The following is an 18,024-nucleotide window of genomic DNA, read 5'->3' as shown; positions in this document are numbered from 1 at the left end:
AATCTCGCATAGCAACTCCATTTCTATGACTATGTAAAAACCATGGCTTCGACCCCAAACGTAATTTTGAGCCGTCTCCATCTCTGTGAAAATCGGAAACGATCTCTTATAAGCAAAACAGTATGATTTTGTCACTCTCTCTCTCTCCCTCCCTCCCAAAATTTCTCACACACACACTCTCTCTCTTCTCTGTAAAGATGAGAAAGGGATTTGCACTTTCACCGACATCGGCAAAAAAGCCAAAGATGAATTTCTGCCTTTCCCTCCTCATTCATCTGATTATTAACCTTTCAATTTGATAAAGAAGAAAAGAAGAATTCGAGGTACTGTTTTTCAATTTTTCTTCTTTAGTGGAGTTCATCGTTTGTTTCTCCAGAAAATAAATTTGAGATTTGTTAGCTTTTTGTTCATTTTTTTTTCAGATACAATATTTTTTTTTTTTCCAGATATAATTTTGCCAACATTTTTTTCCAGAAACTATGTTATTTTTTTTGTTTACCAGAAACAATGTTATATTTTGGTTTTTTTTAGATATAGTTTTGTTTGTACACAAACAAAACAAACTTTGTATCAGATTATTTTTCATGAAACAGTGTTATGTTTTGGTTTTTCTAGAAACAGTATTATGTTTTGGTTTTTTTTTTTTTTTTTTTTTACAAAGACTTTTAGTTTTTTCAAAAAACGGTGTCATTTTTTGGTTTTTCCAGAAACAGTTTTATATTTTGGTTTTTTTTTTTTCCAGAGACAATGTTAGTTTTTTTCCAGAAACAGTGTGATTTTTTTGTTTTTCCAAAAACAGTTTTATATTTTGGTTTTTTTTTTTTTCCAGAGACAATGTTAGTTTTTTTTCCATAAACAGTGTTAGTACATATTTCAGTTGGTTTATAGTGTTCAAGGGGGTCTTTCAAAGAGAGCATAAGTAATTGATATATAATCACTTACATAAGTAAGAGAGCATAAGTAATTGATATATAATTGATATGTCATCAATTTCATCACGAACACCGGCTACGGATGATGCCTCGTTCTCAAAAATGGTAACAATTTTTCCAATCAAGAGGTCTGCTATGGGTAAAGCCATATTTGCCTTTGATTCAAACTGCATAATCACTTACAAATTCATATATGAAAATTAAATGAATCAGTATTTACAGAAGGTTGGAAAAGCAAATTCCTGGTGACCGATTTGAGTGGAAATCAAATAACAAAATAAAGAAGTTTGAACGACGAGCCAAAATATTCAAAGGTGAGGATTCCAACCGGTGGTGCGGGAATCCAGTGCAGTGGAACGTGACTAGAAATTGTTCCATTAGTCAATGTTGGTTAAGTAATTGTAAGGCTATCTTGGAAGAATAAGTCAATGTGGGAATGCACTATTTGTGCTGTCATGATATATAAGTCAAAGTCCACTATTTGCGTTGTGATGATATATAAGTCAAAGTCCACTCTTCCATATTATATAAGGATAGTGCTTGCAATCTCCCCTTAGTAATGAGCTCATTCCTTTACTTGTAAATAATGTATTTTTACTACAGAAATTTAGTAATCAAAACTGTTCAATTCCTTAAGATTCATTAAGATCATCCCTACAATAACTAAATTGAATCGAAGTTCGTTTGTCATCCAAATTATCAAATAAATGAACAATTAATCATGAATATGTTATTTAGTACCTACACCGTTGATCTATTTGATAAACTTGAATAACTAAACGAACTCCGATTCAAATTAGTTTTTGTGGGTATGAACTTCAAATGGATCTTAAGAAATTGAACAGTTTTGATTACTAAATTTTTGTGGTGAAGATACATTATTTGCAAGTAGAGGAATGAACTCATTACTAAAGGGAGATTGCAAGCACTATCCTTATATAATATGGAAGAGTGGACTTTGACTTATATATCATCACAACGCAAATAGTGGACTTTGACTTATATATCATGACAGCACAAATAGTGCATTCCCACATTGACTTATTCTTCCAAGATAGCCTTACAATTACTTAACCAACATTGACTAATGGAACAATTTCTAGTCACGTTCCACTGCATTGGATTCCCGCACCACCGGTTGGAATCCTCACCTTTGAATATTTTGGCTCATCGTTCAAACTTCTCTATTTTGTTATTTGATTTCCACTCAAATCAGTCACCAGGAATATGCTTTTCCAACCTTCTGTAAATACTGATTCATTTAATTTTCATATATGAATTTGTAAGTGATTATGCAGTTTGAATCAAAGACAAATATGGCTTTACCCACAGCAGACCTCTTGATTGGAAAAATTGTGACCATTTTTGAGAACGAGGCATCATCCGTAGCCGGTGTTCGTGATGAAATTGATGACATTAAACAGGAGCTTGTGAGCATGAATGCCTTCCTACATGATGCTGACCGAAAGAAAGCACAGGCCGAAGGAGAGGCGACGTGGGTTGCAAGCGTCAGAGACTTGGCCTATGATGTTGAAGACATCATTGATGAGTTCATGTATCACATGTATGAGCAAGGAAGTCGTGAGGGTCGATTTGCAAGGTGGTTCAACCAAACCATACGCATTCCCAAGAATGTGTGGTTTAGACGCAAAATAAGCAGCAAGTTAAAGAACATCTCAAGAATGATTAAAGCCATTCCGGAGAGGAATCAGAGATTTGGTGTTGGTGGATTACAAGGGACATGTAGTAGCACTTGTGATGATGCTTGCAGATGGGTGCAGAATCGAGCAGAGTCTTCACTTTTTATTATGGAAGATGAGCTCGTACGGAATGAGAGCAAGAAGCAAGAACCGATGGATTGGTTGATGAATGAAGATCAAGAGCAAATGGTAGTCTCTGTAGTCGGGATGGGCGGATCAGGGAAGACAACTCTAGTTGCCAAGGCCTTCAACGGCGAAACGGTGAAGAGACATTTCAATTGCTGTGCGTGGATTACTGTTTCGAAAACATATGTGATTGAAGACTTGTTTAGAAGCTTGATCAAGGAATTCCACCAAGGAAGGATGGAAGAGGTACCTGCAGACATCAATTCCATGACCTATAGAGAATTGCTACAAGTTATAATCAACTACTTGGAGTCTAAAAGATACATAGTTGTGTTGGATGATGTGTGGGATACAAAACTCTGGGAAGAAATAAAGATATCTCTTCAAAATAGACGGCTTGGAAGTCGAATTATTCTTACTACTCGAAAAGAAGATGTTGCATCCTATTCTTATGGAGTACAAAGTCATATTCACCGCATTAAACCCCTAAAATTGAATGAGGCTTGGGAGCTATTCAGCAGCAAAGCATTCTCACCTTTCCAGAATAAATGTTGTCCATCACAGCTTGAGTCATTGGCTTGGGATCTTGTAGAGAAGTGTGAAGGCCTACCGCTCGCGCTCGTGGCTTTAGGTGGTCTGATGTCTTCCAAGACTTCATCGGAATGGATCAATGTTTACAACAGCTTAAACTGGCATCTAACTAACCATCCATTACTAGAGCCAGTGAAGAGCATTTTGTTGCTTAGTTTTGATGATTTACCATACCGGTTGAAACATTGTTTTCTATACTGTTCCCTTTTCCCAGAAGATTATTTGATCCGAAGAAAAAGGCTCATTAGGTTGTGGATAGCTGAAGGGTTTGTTGAACATGTCAAAGGGATCACACTAGAAGAAGTCGCAGAGGGCTATCTTATGGAGCTCATTTTCCGCAGCATGCTGCATGTCGTTTGGAGGAATGAAACTGGAAGGCCAAAGGCATGTAAGATGCATGACCTTATGCGGGAGCTTGCTCTTTCTATATCAGAAAAAGAAAAGTTTTGTGTTGTATATGATGGAAGAGAAGTAATGGAGGAAGTTCGAGCACGCCGCTTGTCAACTCAAACCACTGAAGGAAAAATTAAATTTTGCACTGGTATGTCACAACTTCGGTCTTTTCTTGTGTTTGTTACTGACACGTCCTCATTGTCATTCTCAAATACATTGCCTTCTGGATTCAAATTGTTGAGGGTTCTAGATTTGGAATATGTCCCAATTGATATACTGCCAAAAGAAGTTGTGTACTTGTTCAACCTAAGATATTTGAATTTAAGGGCAACTCCAATTAAAAAGCTCCCAGAATCCATAGGAAAGCTCCACAACCTTCAAACTTTGGATATCCGGAACACAAAGATAGAGGCACTTCCAGGTGGAATTTCAAAGTTGAAAAACTTGCGCCATCTAATCATGTACCGTTACACGAGAGAGCATAAGGGCTTCAGATACGTCAATGGGACAAGAGCGCCAGCAAACATATGCATGTTGAAGAAATTGCAAGTCTTGTCATGTGTTGAATTAGAAGGAAACATTGTTAGACTCGTGGGAAATATGACTCAACTTACCAGGATTGGGATTACCAATGTAAAAGAAAGAGACGAGAGGGACCTATGTGCCTCAATTCAAAAGATGAAGCTCCTTCACTACTTGTTTTTAATGGCAAGCGATGAAGAAGAAGCTCTTCAAGTAAATGCCCTGCAGTCACCTCCTCCCTACCTTCGAATGGTTATTTTGGTCGGCAGACTAAAAAAGGTACCACGGTGGTTTTTCTCACTTCGGAGCGTCACAAATATGTATCTACATTGGTCTAGACTTGAGGAAGATTTACTACCTTACATTGAAGAATTGCCCAATCTCGGAAGGCTTACACTTATTAATGCATATGTTGGCAAAGAGTTATGTTTCAGAAGCGGCTTTGAAAAGCTTACTCATTTGCAATTGTTTATCTTCCCCTTGTTGAATAAGATAATCATAGAAAAAGGGGTGATGCCAAATCTCCAATCCTTGTCCCTTGATGACTGCACAGAATTAAACGCATTGCCAGAAGGTCTTCAATACCTTGCTAAACTAGAAACATTAAGACTGGAGCTTGTACCAGAGCAACTTGTAGATTCTATACGAAAAGGAGGGGTGGATCATGGAAAGGTACAACACATCCCTGAGATCATTATTCCAGATGTTTTATGAAAGCTTGTCATAGTTCTTTGTCGAGGAGGTACATAAGGTTTTTTCTTTTCTCTCCATTTTTATTTCTTTTCCCCTTTGGTTTCTCAAGTTCCATATTATTGTTCTCATTCACAAGTTTGGAAGGGCCATGTGGTTTTGTCCATGGACTAAATTTGAAGTGCTTAGTAGTTAGTTCCAATCAAGAAATATTTGTACTGAAACTTTGTTTGATTAGCATTTTGGTTTTGTCATGTCTTTTACCTTGCAGAGTTTATCTGGGAAGGAAACGCTTTTACCCAGTTGCACCAGGACGAACACTTTCTTGTGTGGCTTCGTAATCTTAATTGTTTTCCACCGCTATCACAAGTTTTATATGAAGGCATTGTGATCAGTAGTGAGTTCTGTGTGGACCATGGAATTGTATTTAATTTCCCAAGTAATATTTTCATTTGGTTGTGTTTACCATCAAATTGCATCAGCCACTGCTGTACTTGTACAATGCTGTTCATCTTCTGCTGGTATATATTGTATTCTTTTAATTCCGTTGGACATGTAAAAATACGTGGTTGACAATGTTACCGAAGATATATATTTGACTAAAGTTCTGCAAAACCATCCATTCTGTGTTGGACTCTGCTTTACCTGGTAAAGAAGAAGATGCAGAATGATCGCTAATTCGGTACCTCATTCTTGCCTGTGAGCCTGAGAAAAGAAGGACATTTTGAGTATAAGGTGGAACTGTTGTCTCATCAGTCATCACTATGGATAGTTTTGTTAGATTTCACCTAAGTTTTTTGCCCACATAAGCTCTTTTGAATCCCAAAACATTTCAATCTGTATTTGTTCAAGTCGACGAACTTCAGATTACATAAATTTATATTTTGTTTTAAACTGCCTCGAGAGACTACTAAACACTACTTTAGACGACAACATTCATTTGTTAAGAAAATGGATGCAGACCATGAATATGGATTTGCTTCATAATTTTGTAAAACCACCCTTTCTAATTAACTTGACTCTGTTCTAGTAATTATAACAGATGAAAGATGCAACATGATCGCTTATCGGTACCTCTTTCTTGCCCGATAGCGTGAGAAAGCAAGACATACTCAGTATAAGGTGGCTTCAATTACAAAAAAAAAAAATATATATCTCAGGATCTCATGGAAATGGGTTGGTTATCATTATCCACTTTGTAGTGAGTTTTGTTCTGGCCACCATCATGTGATTCACCAGTACTAGGAATCAAACCTAGAACATGACGTGTGGAATATGCGCCTAGAATTCGTCTCAACCATTGGGCCGCCCCGTGGTGTTTTGAGGATGGTCGTTGACATGGGGCTCACTGCTCAAGCGATTTCTCGTTTGATCAGGGGCGGTATCATGTTGCCTTATTTCTTTTACCTGGTTATACTGAACATATCTTATTCTGAACATATCTAACCGGCTACAAAAATGATCCAAATGTTAATTCTCTTTTGTTTTCTGTTTTACTGGTCAATATTGTATATGTTACTTCTCACTTTTACATGAGATATGAATATTACAAGCAAGCAAAGAACCCATCTGTTTTCCAAATTCAGTGAATGAAAATTATAAACAAGTTAATAATGTTTAACTCATAAAGATGTATTTACTGGAGAAAATCATGGCAGCACCATGCACGGTAAGTTTAGTGAGTACTAATAAGTCCTTTTAAGAGGACAGTAATTTGAGATTACTCAAGTTTTACACAAAAGAAGTAGAAAGATCAAAATTATTTGAAGTGATACATATATTGGGCATCAAGGAATGCCAAATTTGAAATAAAAGAAGCTCTATATATAGATCTTACTGTCCCAAAACTTCTGATTGCTAATGCATCTTATCCAATAATAAATCCACTCTGTGATCTTTACTTTACAAGGGACTGTATCAGCGCAGACTAATTACGTCAAAAACAAATCAACAAGGATATATAATTTTGTTCATAATTAAGCAGCTCATCAAACCAGCATATAACTAATTTCAAAGCTCTGCATGCTTCCCTCCGATTAGTGCATTGCCGTGGATTACATATTTGTCGAAGATTAGAGATAGAATCAAAACTAAAGTAGTTCAAATATTACTGTAGTGGCCAGTGGCTAGACCTTTCCATCAGATGAAGGGACGTTTCTATGAGCTTCCAAAGCATTGGAAGAAGATTTCTTTGCCGTGGATTGCATATTTGTTGAAGATTAGAGATAGAATCAAAACTAAAGTAGTTCATATATTACTGTAGTGGCCAGTGGCTAGACCTTTCCATCAGATGAAGGGACGTTTCTATGAGCTTCCAAAGCATTTGAAGAAGAGTTCTTTGCCGAGTTCGTGCCTTTGGAGGGAGACGACGAAGGAGTTGGTAGCTTCTTCGGCAGCATCTGATCCCAATTAGGCAACCTTGATGCTTCCGAGAGAATAATGAAGGAAACAACAAGAGTGAAGAGCAAGCACTTGTGACTCCAAGAAGTTGACATTTTGTCGAGAAGTTGGAACAGTAACATGAAAACTTACAGGCCTGCTGCTTTAACTTGCAAAGATGGCAGCTGCAGCTTTAGAAGTACTGGTGGCAGCAGACATGTTGAGTAATGTATGGAGACCGCCAACTCGTGTTGCTTGAGGAAAGTGTGGCAATGGCAGACAATGGGGTATTTGATTATTCTAAAATCTGCGTGAAGCAGCTCATGTTGTTGCCCTCTTTGTGCAGAATCTGTTCAAGTGAAAAAAGAAGGGTTTAGGGCTTTTTTTATAATATCATTGGACCCTCCTTTGTTGGGTACAAAATTTAAATTTTCCATGTCTGGTAACAAATTCTTGTTTTAAGGATTGTTCATAGTGGTATAATTAGTAATGCCACCTGTACAAGTTGTGACCTAACTATAAAACAATTTCACCAAACTTTGTAGATTTCCATTAATTTTGTTGTTGTTGTGAAATATGTATTGACAGTTAAAGTATCATCAAACCAATTAAATTCAATGAGGTATGCATCATTCATGAAAAATAATAAAATATAAAAACATATGGTTGAGAAAACCCAACCTAAAATTATAGCACTATTACTATTATTGTTAGGATTGGATTTCAATCATGCAAACATGAGGGGAGAGTTTCCTTTTCCATTGTTTGAGATTACTCACAGCAAAACAAACAAGCCTAGCTATTTAACAGTTGACGAGAAGATTTCTAAAGGAGTTCAAAGGAAGCATCTTGACACTTTTTGTATGCTATTTTGCCAACAAAATAAATAGTTTTACAACAAAAAGGTAATGGCTATCAGTGGTGTCAGTGAGATTTTAGTATATTTTTATGAAAAGGGTTGTGATTAGAGCGCCACAATTTCCTAGTTAGAGGTGCATCCCTTGGTCGAAAAGTGAATTCATTTCGACAAGCAACAGAAAACTTTAAGGTTAATCAAACTTAAGTCAAAAGCTATGAGTTCTGGCTCAATAGGAATACAATTTAGTGGTGTTGTTCGATATTTGTAAGTGAAAGTTTTTAATTCGATTATATGAATATGAATCACGAGTTTAATATCATATTATTATCAAGAAGAAAAAAAAAGTCCTGATTTTATTACAAAGCATTACAAAATTCCATCTCGATATTATGACATGATACTTTTATTAAATTATGAATTATACCAGATTAGCTCATCGGGTCATGTTACAATGATGCAATCGAGAATATAACATAACTAGGCCCTTTATGCAAAAGGATTCCTATTTTTTTTTTTCAAAAAATGGAGATTAGGTGTGAAGCCCACTCCACATTGAATTTCAACGATCCGAATAGTCTATTTTTTAAGTCTAGATTCATAGATCATCCTTGCAAAAAATTAATTCAATTCGAAACTATTTGCCTATTTAATGATCAGGATAAAATTTCATTATTTCTTATATAACAAAATATTCGTTAATTTCTTTGAACTTAATTAGATGTCTTAAACTTTTTCGATTTGACTAATATTTTACAAGAATGATCTATGAGGTGTAACTTGAAAATAGACGGTTCGGATCATTAAAGTTTGATGTGATGTGGACTCCACAACTAATCTCTATTTTTATAAAAATATGAGGATCCCTTCTCGTAAAGGTTTCTCCTAACATAACAATTCAACATTTGCAATAAATAGATATTTCAAAACAAACACTTGTAAATGGCAGCCGTCAACAAGTATCCACAGTGCTAGTCTGTCATTCGGCAGTCTATGATTAGGATCGAATAACATTGTCCTTGTGATATACTAACAAACTTTCTGCGCATTCGATATAGCTAGGTCCTGCACAGATAAAGAGAAGATATTGCCGATATAAAAGAAATTTTCAGCGCATGTGTGTCTGAGAATTATAAGATCGTAAAAGGTGGAAGAATGTCGGGTGAAAGATTATCTTTAAATTTATGCAGGCTCATTTGGGACAAGAGGAGTTGGAAGGAGATGGAGACTGCACTCTATCTCAAAGTGGGAGGGTCAGTGTTAGACAAGAGTCCATGGTACAACGTAATTAGTGATTATCCTGGAATATTCTCTTTGTAATTTACCACGTATAGGACTCTTGTTGATCATGCACTATAAAACTCATATACGTTGATGAATGAAAGCAAGTAAATTCCAACTATTTCTCTACCTGTTAAACTCTCTCTCTCACTCTCACTCACGTTTATACTTTTTTACAGGCAGTTGCCACTCAAAATACTGAACTATGTCTAATTGGTCAATATTTTTAATAGAGTCATTTTCTATTCTAATCTTAGTTACCTAGAGTGTGACTCGAACTTGAGTGCAGAAGAGAAACAGCCGGTCTCGTCATATGGATTTGCATGGTATGGCCCGTATGGGTACACTTTCACTGTGTCAACGATACAATACATGAATAAGTTTTTCTCCAATTGACGTTGTTTGAATGACAGAAGATGCATGTAATCAAGTTGCTCTCCAAGTCTAGGGACTCGAGATTACATAATATCACTGTTATAAAAATATCAGCCTAGCGCCGCCTAGGCCACGCTTAGGCACTAGGAGGATTAGTCATCGCTCCGATTAATTTCAAGGCATTTAGAAATTAGGAAAGGGCGTCTAGACCACCTGTTTAGGTTGCAACTCTTACTTAGACAAAAAATACATAACTTTTCATTTTGCATTTTTATTTTTTAATAAATTGTAAGAGCCTTGTTGAATACTTAGATGAACACACATTATGGGTTTGTTTCCCATGTTTTCATTATGTTTTAATATACTTTATGATCTATATGTCATTCTATTTTGTATTTTATGAATTCCAACGAAATTATGTATTTTTTGAGTTTAAGCATACACTTATTTATTTATACGATATATAATAAATTTACTTAAATCCACCTAGCCCCCACTTAGTTACATAAGCGCTAGGCGCTAGCCCACCGCCCGAGTAGCGCCTACTGTCTTTTAGAACCTTGCATAATATGCTAAGCTTAGAGTACACGACAAGCCTTTAAGCTAATATCTTCCAAATACTCAATGGTAGGGAATGAGTAATCATGCATTTCTTAGTAGATGTTTGAGCAAGTTGGTTTTACAATTTCAGCAACCCTTCCATATTGTGTTTAGAAGATGAATTACTTAAAAACAAAACTTATTAATCCCAGTCCTTACCAAAATGGTGAGAGAACGAGAAGTTTCTCCTCTACTTTCAACATGCCTTGAATTTAGAGAGTGATTCACTCCAATCCAATCCAATTAATTTTCAATACCGAATTACAACATTTTCTTTTAACTAAAATGATGTTACAAATAGATGATATACCATATTTTGAACATATACCATATCCATAATAAATACCAAAAAGAGCAATTTCAGTAATAGTAGTAGTAGTAGTAAGAAAAGAGCAGTAACATGTCAAAGACTACAATAATGCGTTCGAGTATCAGTTTCCATTTGTCCTCGAAATATAAAGATAAAAAAGCCAAATAATCCCTCTTTTCGACAGGGATAAGTTCACTTAGCAAGAATATTTAGAGAGAGCTTCTGGGGGACTCTGAAAGAATGACAAATTACGTGAAATTTACACGTTAACGAATTGCTTTAGTTTAAAGATGCTTGATCCTCAAACGTTAATGGCTAGGCAAACAAAACAATACTTAACGGGCTACAATACCAGTATTGACTAAGCCTTAGGCCGTCAAAGATGCAGATTGAAGCATTTAAGCAATGGCTGACAAAATTTTCTCCTTGTCTGCGGGACGCCAAAACGTCTTCTGAATGCACAGCAAACCCTCATTGTCTTTTGAGTAAGTAAATCGGATGTTCCATTGCAGAGATTTAGCCAGACTCTCAATCTCATTTAAGGTTTCAGCATTGTCCCATACAATTAGTTTCCCTTCTGGCCTCAGTATCCTATCAACTTCTGCAATCGCTGCCACTAAGCTGCATCTGTAGCCAGAACACAATAACCACATTGAATCAGAGGAAATGTTGGAGGAATTTATTGCGTATAAAACTGCAGTAGATGTCTTTTTTACAAGTCACAAAAACGAAATGTTGTATTACATACCTTTTCTTAAGGACGGAGAATAGATGATCTGCATGTAAAAGATCATAAGATCTGGGGTAGGTACTGAACGATTCACACCAATCATGATATATCCCAATGAAACCGCGCTCATAGATTATTGGAAGTGTGTCATGAGAGTCAACTGGGACTACATTCATAACCCATACTTTCAAGTCTTTTAGTGCTGCAGCAAACCTACAAGCATTGCGAAAGAAAAGTCAGGCTATGTGAAAGATTTCAACATTCTTCACTGCACTGGAAAAGAAAAGCATTTTGCACAAGGGAATAAGAATCACAAAAAGTAGCCGAAGGAGAGATAATAATATGATGACATGCAACTCCCACTGATCTGAAATTCTTAAACCAAGTGCTTGCATCTAAATCTAAGAGGATGCCCATCAGAATTTTTCACCTTCAGCCACTAAGATATTAGAAATACAGCGTATAATCGACAGAAAAAAGGAGGGGGGAAATAGAAGGCGGGTTAAGAGACAAGGCAGTGATGCTTACAAAAGGAAACTAAAAGATTCATAATTGCTTACCCCCCATATACAGCTCTCATGTCCATGACATTCCTTACAGTGGACCAGTTGATTCCCATCCCATTCAAATAGGTCTCAGAAACAACTTTTTTCCAATGCTTGTAGTCAGAAACGAAATCTTCTGGGGCGGATTTCCCATTAACATCAAGCTGAGACTTTAACCAGTATGGTGGTTTCTGCAACCTTGATGGCCATTGCAGAGGCCACTGAGATCCACGGTCTAATACACCTTCTGGGACTTTGTGCATGCATGCCTCCAATGTTACATTCCTGATGATGCAGAAATAAAAAAGAATACTTAAAACAGTGTTGGAGATTTAACTCATAGAGACTACTATAGAGGAGGTTTCTTAACTACATGGAGGTACTTCAACAATGTAAAGTATTTTCTGAACCATACATTTGATGGTGTTTAGCAGACCAACTTACAATAGAGACGAACTTGAAAAGTCTATTGACATCAATTTACAATTATTTTTTGTTCAAATGGAAGTTATCACCTCAGATTTATTTAGCAACTTAAAAATTATGAGAAGGGAGATGCTATCATTTAAAGTTCTTTCAGTTTTAACACAGTTTGTCAATCTCCCAATTGCAAGTACAACTTAAAGTTTTGGAAAGTTATGCATCTCAAGTTCACAACACATGAAGAATTTTCTGCACTACAAAATCCTTCCATTAGTCAACTTAAAAAGTTTTTCCAATTATTTTCAGTCTTTCTTTGATGTCATTTCCAATTTTAGTACTAGAGGCCACCAATAACAAACATAAAGAAATGCCAATCCTTAGGAAAAAGGGTAAAGTACCAGCCAGCATTTGGATCATCAGATTCACTGCAGAGAGGAGGGTCATTGTGTGGTCGTTCATTGTAGCACTCATTGGTAGAGGGTTTTCTATATATGGCAGCAGCCACTCCATTGAGTGTGTCGTTTTTAATCACCACTAGATCCCAGCACATTGACTTTGTTAATTTCGACATAGCTGCCAATAATTACCATGAGAGAGGGGGAAAGAGTATGTTAGATAGAAGCAACCAAAATACAACTAGCTTCGGAGGCAAAACATGAAGTAGGAAGTACCTACCTTTCCAAATGGCAACATCGTCAGGAAGCTTTTGGTAAACAGGAGTAGCAGACCAGACAAAGTAACCACCAGGTCGCAAAACACGATTAAGCTCCAGGAGCAGTTTACCACCTGCAGTGCAACTCAAATTACATTTCTACAAATATATAAGAACTAAAACAATACACATATACACACATAGAAAACAATATTTTATATATATATATATATATAATGAAAACATTACCTTCAATATGCCAAGGTACTCTACACCGTGCACAGTGGATAAGATCAAACACAGAACTTGGGTAGGGTAGTCTTTTGGTACCCATAACAGCTGATATGGCAGGGATTCCCCGTTCTAGTGCAAATTGTACTTGGGCTTCGTGCTCATCCTTGGGAGCAAATGACATAGCAAGAACATCTCTTTCAAATAGAAATCCTCCAAAGCTAGCTACACCACACCCAACATCCAATATCACACGGCTTCTTTTACCCCATGCAATATCAGGAAGAGACTACATAGCCAAACAAAATATACGCTTTAAGCATTGAAATATTTAAAAAAAGAATAAAACTTTCACCAACAAATAATACTATTTTTGTAATATTGGAACTTTGGAGCGGTAAGATAATAATGCTGAAACTAGACTAAGGAAAAGAACAGCAAAAGGAAAGATAAATATATAAGATCAAATGAAGCACAATTGGGTTATTTTAAATCAATATAAGTGCAAAAAATAATCAGTTTGGCTTTCCAAAGAACAGACTTCACACAATCCATGGAAAAATGAAGACAATGAGATGGACAAATATGAAATCAGATGGAACTGCATCCCATTCAATTCAAACCCACTATCAGGTAATGGAATAAAACTCATGTGTCTTCTTTTAATAGCTGTTGGCTGAATGTATACTACACTATAGAAGATATGTAGAGTAAACAACGTATGCAACCTAATGTGAGGACAGGACGAGGCAAAATAAGATGATACATCAAGAGGACTCACTTTTTGAATAAAATCAATGTAATGAAGAGCGCCATTCTTAAACTGAGTTCCACCACCAGGAAATGTGAGGTATTCACCGGTAACTTTAACCCAATTTTGGTGCCCTTTAACTGCTGCAAGCTTTGTGTGAGGGACATTGTGGTACCATATCTGCATCATGCACCAAGAACATATTTCAATTTCAAGGATTTAAAGAGGTAACTGTTAATGTTCTACTAGACATATGATATACCTTTTCCCTGCTTGTGGGCCACTGAATGGGCCGTTTATATCCTTCTGGTAGGGGAACAAGACAGGTAGAGGCTTCATCAGGGCAGTGCCTCTCTCGGTGTTCATAGTGGCCTGTGCTTGGAAGCTTCCTGATTGATCCCCAATTGTCAAGACAAGGGATGTAGTCTGGTCCAGCCGTGACATCACAGACTTTCCACCTCCGTTCATCATGCCCACTCTTATGTTCATCTGACAAAGATTGTTGTGTTTCTTTTGCATTCTGCGACTCTATGACTTCAGTCGACCCTTGCTCAGTTTCAGCTGTAGTTTCCTGGCCTTCTGTTTTACTACTGGTATCACTTTCTTCCTGGTCTTTCTCAACCTTTTCCTTCTCATTCTGACCAGTAGCTTCCTCTTCCTGCTTTACTTCATCAGAAGTTTCCTCTACAGATGTCTTTGTACCTGAACTCTCCTCCACCTCTGTTTTTCCAGCTTCGGAATTGGACTCCCCATCTCCTGAACTAGCTTCTTGATCATTTATTTCCTCCATCTTTGTTTCCTCTTTGGTCTCAGGTTTCTCATCAGATCTCTCTTCCACAAGCTTCTCTTGCTGATTTCCCTCACCACCATTGTCACTTTCTGGCTCAGTCTTCTCCTCAGATCCCTCCCTTGAAACCAATTCTTCCTGTTTTTCTTCCGTTGTATTCACAGACCCATCCTCAACATTTTGGTCATTCTTAATATCCGAATGACTTTCACTCTGCAAATCACTCCCATTTTCATCCTCTTTTGTTACAGTTTCTGATAGTTCCCCCAAACTGTCTTCGAATTGCTTCAAATTTTTATCAGTTATCGTTTGCCGTTTTACCTCATCCACAGTCTCCTCAGACGGTGACCCTTGATTCTGAATCGGAACAACTGTTGACATCAACATCCAGACCCCGATTAAACAAAACGCAACAAAAACAACCAGACTAGTCGTTGAACAGCAATTCCACGACTTCCTTCCATCAACTCGGGAATACTTCCCCACAGCCATCTTTACAACGTGAAGATCGATATCCCAAGTTATTAAATCACCTGAAAAGGGCAATAACAAGACAGACTCAGCTACCAATCGAATGGTGTTACTGTTCTCACTTCTCAAAGATTGTTTCTTCAAGGTGATATAATTTGCCCTAGGACTTTGATAAGTAAATTACTGATATAGCAAACTGAATCATCCAAAGAAACCAGATCCATCAATTAACAAGAAAAAGAAACCCAGAAATCTGAGAAGTAAAATATAACTTTTTCTGTTGGACATCAAACAGAAAAAACGCACTGTTTGGTTGGTGAGAAAGGTGATTATAACCCATTTCTCAGCACCAAAAAAACCCAACAAACAGAAACGAGAATGGTGGGTTAACAATAAGAAGAACGCACTGTTTGGTTGGTGAGAAAGTTGAGGAAAATACAAGCGAAGTGATACAAACTACATACTGGGAATATTCAAAAGCTACAAACATGAATGTCTTTGCATTAATTCATCAGAAAAACAAGAGTACTTGGACCATCAAAACAACCAAAACGAAGATCTGATCAAATAATGACAACCGACATAATACACGAGAAGATTTAGAGTGAGAGTTTCCTTACTTGCCCCAGTGGGTGATTGAAGAAGTATAGGGTCCTGCTGCTTCTCAGTCCATTACTAATTTGTAAAGAGAGAGAGAGGGAGAAAGAGGGAGAGAGAGCCGGTCGGTCACTCAGTGGGGGATCTCACTCAGATTTATAATAGAAGCCGTCTCTCCTCTCTACTACTATCTCATTTGGAGGTCTCTTTCATTTCAATTGCCTTTCACCATCACCATTGAATATTAAATTAAAGGATAAAATAATCGAGTGAGGAAAGGAAGGAGAGGATTTTTCAATGTGACGGGACACGAAGTGGTATATCACATGTCATTATATAAATAATGGAATATGTGTGTTGAAAAGTTAATAACTTAAAAAATACAATTTCTCACTACTTATATAAAAACACGTGTTGTAAATTCGTGTCACAAGGAAAAAACTTTCGAAGGAGAGGAAGGAGGAGGGAGATCTACTTCATTTTCTATATACGCTTTTTCGTGGGATCTGGAAATTCCAGCTCATGTTTAGTTGATAAAACATGAGAGAGCCAATAAAGTCCAATGTGCAGTGTACTTACCACCAGACGAGATTTATATGTAGAGACGGTGATCCACCGGATTCTCTTCATACCAAAACTTTAAAAATAATACAAGAAATTTATTATTATTTATTTTTTCCTTTCCTTCATTTCTCATTTATTTGAATGGTCATGATTAAGTAACGTCAACATCTTATATTAATTTTTTATAGAAAGAGAAAGTCAAAATAGATAATGTAATAAGAGGGAATGAAAGAGGATGGAAAGAGAATCATAGTCCAATCTTTAGAAGGATTGAAGCGCAAGAATTAACCTCACATCAAGTAAGAGCCACAAGACGTGGCAATCACGACAGATGGCTATTCCCATGATTAGTGGGAGAATTCATCCAACTTGGGGGCAAGCATTACACTATAAGTGGCAACACTACGCTAAACACATTTAATCCCACATTGAGTTAGCTCCATATAGAAAGTTGTTGAGTATATAATCAGATTTTTAAAGTATGCGTATTCTGATTCGCCTTAATTCGACCCTAGAAAATCATATTCTATTGCCTGCAATTATGGCTAATTACATAATAAGGCAGTAAGTAACTAAATATCAAGTTACAATATTTGACAGAAGATTGTTCATCTTCTATCTTCAACTCTCGGAAAAGATTCAGAGGGAAATGTCATTGCGTGTAAGGTTGAAACATGAACCTACTGTCTAGTTTGTCGGTGCATGCTTTGAACCTTCGTTGATACTACTTGTTGAGATTTTGATATGAGGTGACATTCAGAAGTACTTGGAGGACTAGCGCCTTGCTAAGTTGGTTGACTTTGGCCACGCAAGAGAAGAAATATCAGGAGCCATGGCCTCTGAGCCTGGAACCTGTAGATGGATGGCTCATCTGCATGGCTCTTGAGTTATTCACCCCATAAATGGAGTGCCAATAACGTTACCTTAAAACAAAAATAAGAATTCAATTAAATAAATGAACAACTGAATGCATGTATAACTTGTCTTCAATCAATTTTAAAAGATAACCAAATTGTTGTTTTTTTTCCGTCAAAAAAAGATAACCAAATTGTTAGAAACGCCAAAAAATAAGAGGGAAAAGTTCAATTCACCCTTCTTTTTCTTTTATTTAGAGAAGAAAAAAGGGTATTAAAAAAGATATAAAAGAGTTGTTTAAGTTAGGAATAATCGTTCGCTTTGCTAGACAAAGACCTAGATTCGAGTTCCGTGCCGGTAATACTTCTTGACTAAACCAAAAAATGGGCTAAGGCCTGGCCTTGGGATGGGTAACTTACCCTCCCCTACACTTTTTTTCTCAAAAAAAAAAAAAAAGACTGAATTTAATTGCACATTATCTAGTAGATAGTGTGTTGGGTTTCTATTCATGCGTCTTAGGTTCGAAACTCCTCCCTCCCCTAAATTATTGTATTAGTTTCGAACTCTTCCCCTTATTTAGTAATAGTAAAAAGTTGCACACAATGTTATAAATAAAATTATAATTAAGATATATCTCTGGTAAATCATGAATGCGATGTTGGA

At 36.7% G+C, this 18,024-nt stretch overlaps 1 protein-coding gene and 1 pseudogene across 2 annotated transcripts; one reads left to right on the top strand and one right to left on the bottom strand.

The window, feature by feature from the left end:
* Positions 1-2,248: 2,248 nt before the first annotated feature.
* On the top strand, positions 2,249-5,295 carry LOC137725113 (disease resistance protein RPM1-like; annotated as a pseudogene).
* Positions 5,296-10,827: 5,532 nt separating this feature from the next.
* On the bottom strand, positions 10,828-16,107 carry LOC137725147 (probable methyltransferase PMT24). 2 transcript variants are annotated; one of them, XM_068463736.1, is made up of 9 exons: positions 15,966-16,107; positions 14,350-15,407; positions 14,118-14,267; positions 13,355-13,625; positions 13,129-13,239; positions 12,852-13,026; positions 12,046-12,315; positions 11,504-11,698; positions 10,828-11,382 (listed from the first exon to the last, which is right to left on the bottom strand). In XM_068463736.1, the coding sequence occupies exons 2-9, from the start codon at positions 15,364-15,366 to the stop codon at positions 11,154-11,156; spliced, it is 2,418 nt and encodes an 805-aa protein (XP_068319837.1). In that variant the 5' UTR covers positions 15,367-15,407; positions 15,966-16,107; the 3' UTR covers positions 10,828-11,153. The 2 variants fall into 2 exon arrangements, with proteins under 2 accessions (XP_068319837.1, XP_068319838.1); XM_068463737.1 differs by lacking the exon at positions 15,966-16,107 and adding an exon at positions 15,810-15,930.
* Between the last annotated feature and the right edge of the window lie 1,917 nt (positions 16,108-18,024).

Source organism: Pyrus communis, chromosome 2 (genome assembly GCF_963583255.1).
Source record: "Pyrus communis chromosome 2, drPyrComm1.1, whole genome shotgun sequence".
In the NCBI taxonomy this organism is placed as follows: Eukaryota; Viridiplantae; Streptophyta; class Magnoliopsida; order Rosales; family Rosaceae; genus Pyrus; species Pyrus communis.
Note: the sequence above shows the minus strand (reverse complement) of the source record. Positions and strands in the feature narration are given on the sequence as shown.